The 6,000-nt window shown below is 56.2% G+C and overlaps 1 protein-coding gene across 1 annotated transcript in view; it reads left to right on the forward strand.

Annotated features, from left to right (window-relative positions):
* The window catches only part of AKAP10 (A-kinase anchoring protein 10), a 48,041-nt gene extending 43,589 nt beyond the window's left edge, over nt 1-4,452 (forward strand). Inside the window, 5 exon segments of the mRNA XM_015412154.1 lie at nt 223-332; nt 1,637-1,719; nt 2,581-2,633; nt 2,993-3,088; nt 4,376-4,452. Coding sequence (XP_015267640.1) covers nt 223-332; nt 1,637-1,719; nt 2,581-2,633; nt 2,993-3,088; nt 4,376-4,381 — 348 coding nt within the window. The 3' untranslated portion in view covers nt 4,382-4,452.
* Nucleotides 4,453-6,000: the final 1,548 nt, after the last annotated feature.

Consider the following 6,000-nt stretch of genomic DNA (forward strand, 5'->3'; position numbering starts at 1 on the left):
GTGGGCCGGAGGGTTGCCCGCTGCAGCGTGTGTCTCTGGCGGCAAGGCTGGCCAAAGAGCCTTCTGCCAGCAGGTGACCAGTGGCATCCACCTGAGCAGACGTCCCCCAGCCATTGGTCTGCTGCTCACGGGCGGACCACACGGAACGTCTGCTGCCTTCAGGTCCTCTCCCCTCTTGCTCCTCCTCCGCCTGATCCCCCGGATCTGGAATTTCTGTTACAGCCCAATCTCAAAACGGCTAACATAAAAATCCTGAAAAACTTTGATGAAGCAATAATTGTAGACGCGGCAAGCCTGGATCCGGAGTCCTTGTATCAACGGACCTACGCCGGGTAAGGTTCCTCCGGAGAGCGGTGCAAGCGGGTGGCACAGTGAAACATCTTTTGCAGTCCCCAGCAGTCTTGGGACTTGGGCTGGGGGGCTCCAAGGCAAGAGGGTTTGGGTCCCTTTGGTGTCTCGGTCACTTCCCTCAGGGGGCCCCAAGCTCCACTGGTCTTCCCAGCACCCAGAGAGAGCAAGTGTGGGGTAGTGTAGTGAGTGGAGTGTATGATGGAGAGCCAGCTTAAGAGTGGTGGACTCTAATCCGGAGAGCTGGTTTTGCTTCCTCACTCCTCCCCGCAAAGCCTGCCGGGTAACCTCGAGCCAGTCCCAGTCCTCTCAGGACTCTCTCCACCCCGCCTGCCTCACAGGGTGTCTGCCGTGGGGCCAGCCAGTGTGGTGTCACGGTGATGAGCAGTGGATTCTAATCTGGAGAACTGGGTTCGATTCCCCACTCCTCCTCCCCATGAAGCCTGCCGGGTGACCTTGGGTCAGTCCCAGTCCTCTCAGGACTCTCTCTGCCCCACCTGCCTCACAAGGCGCCTGTTGGTGGGGGGAGGAGGGGGAGGTGATTGTAAGCCGCTCTGAGACGCCTTGGGGTAGAGAAACGTGGGGTATGAAACCCAACTCTAGACTTGTGGCTGTACAGCATAAGGCCCTCCCTCCTTCCCTGTGTGTGACCCCTGGGGGAGTTCCAGATAGGGTGTCGTCCCCCTTCCCAGCTTAGTGCAAACGTCTCTGGGGCCAGAAGGCCGTGCGGAGTGGAGATGCCAGCATTGCTCCTTCTCTCCCTGGGTTCAGAGGTTTCCTCAGTGTGTGAAATCGCTGGGAGAGCAAAAGGCTCGGAGGAGCAGAGGATCGGAGTGAGGAGGAACGAAGGAACAGATCAGAAATGGGAGAGGGGAGGGACCTGGCTGGTGCCCAGGCAGGCAGTGGGAGACGGAGAGATGCAGAGAGGGGAGGGGTAACCCTGGTACCATTTATCCACTCCACGGAGCTAGTAGAGGAGAAGGGGGGGGGAGGAAGAGGGTCTGATAGGACGAGTTGCAGGAAAGGCTGAGTTTAACCGACCCTTTCAAGTGGCTTCTCTCCGCTGATGCATCTCCTTTGGGTAAATCATAATGTGAAGTGGCCCTTGGAGGGATTTTTGTCATGTGGCTGCTGTAGAAATATCCCCCCCCCCCAAGTGTTCTGCAAGCTTCTGAAAAGCTGGAGGGGGAACTTCCAGATGTGAAGCTCCTTACTGAGCGCTCCCCCTCCTGTGCGGGGTGGTCTGTTTTCTGTGGTGGCCTCTTTATCTGCGGACTCCTCACTGCAGGAAGATGTCCTTTGGGCGAGTCAGCAACCTGGGCCAGTTCATCAGAGAGTCCGAACCGGAGCCCAACGTCAAGAAGTCCAAAGGTTGGCTTCCCCCCCCACCCCACCCTGAGCGCTCACCGAGGAGTCGGGACCACCTGTCCAAGTGGGATTCCGTCCCGGTCTCCCCTGCCTCAAGCCCTGTCCACCCTCACCCTGTCAGAAAAGGCCTCCACGCCTGACCACAGTCAGGCCACTCCACTCAGTAGCGGGGGATGGTGGGGGTGGTAGAAAGGGTGCTTGGAAGAGCCGGCAGATTGCTCAGGGCAGGGTGTGAAATGGGAGGCAGGAGGTCGTCTCACAGCCGTGCTCGGCAAAGAGCTGCCAGGCTAGGTGCGGACAGCCAAACAGCTCCCCGCCAGGTGCAGGTGCGAGCAGGGTTCTGTTAGTCCCAAACACCTGATAGACTGCCCCTAAGCAAGGAGGCTTTGCGACTGGGTCTTGTGGCTGATAAGGCTGCCCTCATGGCAACATGCCAAGGGCATTGGTTGGTGGTGGCAGGGAGGAAGTCTGGCACGGAGTGAGGGGCTGAGGTGCCCCTCATGCCACAGAAGGGCAGGGGAGCTCTGCTCCTAGACAGGCACAGGGCCTCGGAAAGGAGGCCGCCTGCACAGAATGCTCAGCAGGGCAGGGGCGAGGGGGGCCTGGGCGGAGAGAGGGGCACGTTGCCAGGGAAAGGCGGAGCGAGCAGGGCTGACACTGGTGCTCTCGACAGAAGTCAGAAGCCGCAGTCTTTGGCGGCAGGCTTCTCATCCTCCACTGGAACTGCAGGGTCCCTTCCCTCTCGAGCCGTGCACGTTAATGGCCGTCAGAACCCTTCTCTGGTTAGCCCAGAAGATCGCGCCGCTGGTCCCCCAAGCGGTGGTCCTTGGCTAACATGGACCTTTCTCTCTCCCCTCCCTCCAGGGTCCATGTTTTCACAAGCGATGAAGAAATGGGTGCAAGGAAACACGGACGAGGTAGGCTGCCTGCTGACGCCTGCAGTCCAGAAGCCAAAGAGGGCTTGAGCTGGACTCTGAGCCACGTTTTACGTGAGCCAGAAGGCTCCGGGCCATCCAGGGCACCCAGGCCCCATAGGTGGAGTCAGTTTTGCCAACAAGATGGCCATCACTGAGACCCTAATTCTGCTCCATGAGTTCGGATGCTTCTTTGCAGGGGTGTGGAGGCCGGAGTGGCTGGCCGGTGTGTGAAGGCTGCAGCCAGTGGGCAGCTGTGGCTCTGTGTCTCTTCCCTCCCCCCCCTCCCTCCCCCGCCCGCCTCTGGCTGGCCTGTTGGCGCTTGACGGCCGCCTCTGCTGATGGCCCCTTGTCTGCCTTAGGCCCAAGAAGAGATGGCCTGGAGAATAGCAAAGATGATCGTCAACGACGTCATGCAGCAGGCCCGCCCCGGCCCGGCCGTGGAACAGGTCACCAAGGTAATGGGAGTGGGGGGGGGCAGTGCTCCCCCTAAGCTGAGTTGGTATGAGCTAGCTCACAGTTTTTTAGCTTCCAGCTCACACATTTATGTCTCCACTCAGGAAGGATGGCTCACTAATTTATGCAGCGGCCAAATTGCTCAGTCACAACGTTAATGCCGGTAGCTCACAGAGTAGAATTTTTGCTCACAAGACTCAACAGCTTAGAGGGAACATTGGAGGGGGGCGCTGCATCCCTGCGGCAGCCGGCCAGAGAGCCACCCACTGAGGGGGCAGGTTTACAGAGGGGCCTGATTGACCAGTGGCACTGGGGTGACGCCTGGCCGGAGCTCTCGGTTCTGCAGGCACGGAAAGGTTTGCGCGGCCATCTGCTTGTGGCACCCTGGAGGTGAATGGGGTAAAGAAAAGCGGATCGACATAAGAACATCAGAGAAGCCATGCTGGGTCAGGCCAGTGGCCCATCCAGTCCAGTACTCTGCGTCACACAGGGGCCAGAACCCAGGGTGCCCTGAAAAATTTTCCGCTTCTTTATGATCCTAGAATTCTGTAAGCAGCAGGAACGGGGGAGGCAAGGGAGGTTATAGTATAGTTTAGAGTGTGTGCGTGGGTCACCTGTGTCTCCCCCACCAACACACACACACACACACACACTTTGCGGGCAAAGAAGTTTTCCAACGTGGCATTAGAAGATTATCTGAGCCCTTCTCGTGCCTCTTTTTGGAGAGGCTTGTTTCCAGACGGTGCCTTGAGCTTGCGAATGATGCTGAAGAACACTGGGATGCATTTCTCTGCCCAGATGCAGGCTTGGGGAGAACCCCAGGAGCCAGTTGGCCAAAAATGAGTGCCTTGGCACACAAGCGGCACTCCGGGGTATTTTGCCAGAAGTGAATCTGTTCACACACAGCCCCCTTCAACCTGCTGCCCACCGGGGAGCAAAACGGGAAGTCGTCCCCCTCCCTGTGCTTTTCTTCTGGCCATCTTGGTGCCGGCCAGTGCCCCTCTTCGCTCTCAAGTTAAGTGCGCGGACTCTAATCTGGGAGAACCGGGTTTGATTCCCCGCTCCTCCACTTGCACCTGCTGGATGACCTTGTGGAAGCCATAGTTCTGACAAGAGCTGTCCTTGAAAAAGAGCCGTTTCTATCAGAGCTCTCTCAGCCCCATCCACCTCTCCAGGTGTCTGTTGTGGGGAGGGGAAGGGAAAGGAGTTTGTGAGCCGCTCTAAGACTCCCTTGGGTAGTGAAGGGCCATGGGGTATAAACCCAATCTCTTCTCTTCTTCTTTTTCTAGCTATGATGATCTTCAGAATCCCCAAGCGAGAGGGAAATGTCTACTTCTGGCGAGGTGGGCTTGTGTTTCTCACCCACCTCCTCCTCGCTCCAGTTGGTTGACTCCTCTTTTTCCACGGCCAATGGAAACCAAGCACTGTTACCTTGGAACAGCCAATGTATTTCTTGCCCTCCCTCTTCTATAGAAGAAACATTGTACAGAGGGGAGCCCCCCCCCCCCCCCCCCGCCCTCCCTCGCCTCGCATTTGCTTCCCCTCCCCGTGTACACGTGGCATTTTTCCCAAATGAAGAAACACACCGCCGGCCAAAGACCCCCCCAGCTCCATCGATGAAGGATTCTTCTTGGTTTTCAAAGAGTTGGACCAGGAGCTTGGTCTCCGCCGGGGAGCAGAGGGGTTCCCCCCCTTTCCCCATTGGTTCCTAGCTATGACAACCTTAGGTTTTTAAAGGAAACCTGCCTCCGGAAGAGCACAGGGCACCTTAATCCGCCAGAGAGGGCGGAGCAGTTGGCAGTGTGTGGTCCTGAAAATCCGGGAGCCGTTTTGGGTCTCTGCTTACTTGAAGTGTTCAGAACTCTCACGCAGACTGGACTTTTCCCAGGGTTGTGCTGGTCTCCAAAGGAGTTGGCTGCAAGCGCCTGGCAATTAACCGAACTTCTGCCCGTGTCGAAGTCTTGCTCACTCCTGGCTTTCGAAACGTGCCGTTTCCCAGTGGACTCATCCAGTGATGGGCAGATGCCAGAAGGGGCTGAAATGCAGGGAGGAGGGAAATTTCTCTCTCTGCCCCCCCCGGGGGGCTTTTTTTTTTTTTTTTTTTTTGCGCCTTGCCTTTGCTCCTGTTGAGCCGGAACGATACCTGTTCCCAGGCGTTGTTTTTTTTTTTTAATTGCCGTTTTTAAAGCATCGAGCGGCTGCCTCCCATAGGACAACTTGCAGCCTTTTGGGACTGATGGTAATTTCCCCACCCTACTTGAAGCAGCCTTTCCCCTTGTCCAGCCCCTGCAGTGGGAAAGGCGATTAACCGGAGGGTCCAGAGCACTCCAGGAGGGAGTCCACTCCGCGTTTTCTCTCTTGCGCTTTCATTTCTCTTTGAAACCTTCCCCCCCCTCCCCCGTTTGGAGGATTTTTAAAAATGCCTGTTTGCGTTTGTTTTTTTTTGAAGACATGCAAAAAAAAAATTGAAATAAACCACCCCACCCCAAACCGCCTGTAGTATTGCTCTTGATTTCTCTCCGGCATTTCACAAGTCTTGAGGGACAAAGCAGCCGCCCACCCTGTTGGCAATACTGGATCCTAGTGAGGCAGTCGGCATTGGTCTGCCAGAGACCAAGAGTTGGGGATCAGTTTTTGGGTACTGTGTACCACCACCTTATTGTCTCATGCCCAAGTATTCCTGTACTTAAGACCATATTTAATTGTGTTTTGATTGAAAAAGTATATATATCTATATATATATAAATATTACAAATTTGTGTCATTTTCCTGTGTGATTTTTTTTCTACAGAGGCCTGAAAGGGATGATGCTTGCCTTCTCTCTACAAGCAGCCGGGCTTTTCGTCTCCTAACACTTTTCCTGCATTAATGGAGGTGTTGGGGGGGGGGGGGGGCGGCGGGCCAGGGCCCCCTA

Source organism: Gekko japonicus, unplaced genomic scaffold (assembly GCF_001447785.1).
Source record: "Gekko japonicus isolate JY-2015 unplaced genomic scaffold, Gekko_japonicus_V1.1 scaffold2194, whole genome shotgun sequence".
NCBI lineage: Eukaryota > Metazoa > Chordata > Lepidosauria > Squamata > Gekkonidae > Gekko > Gekko japonicus.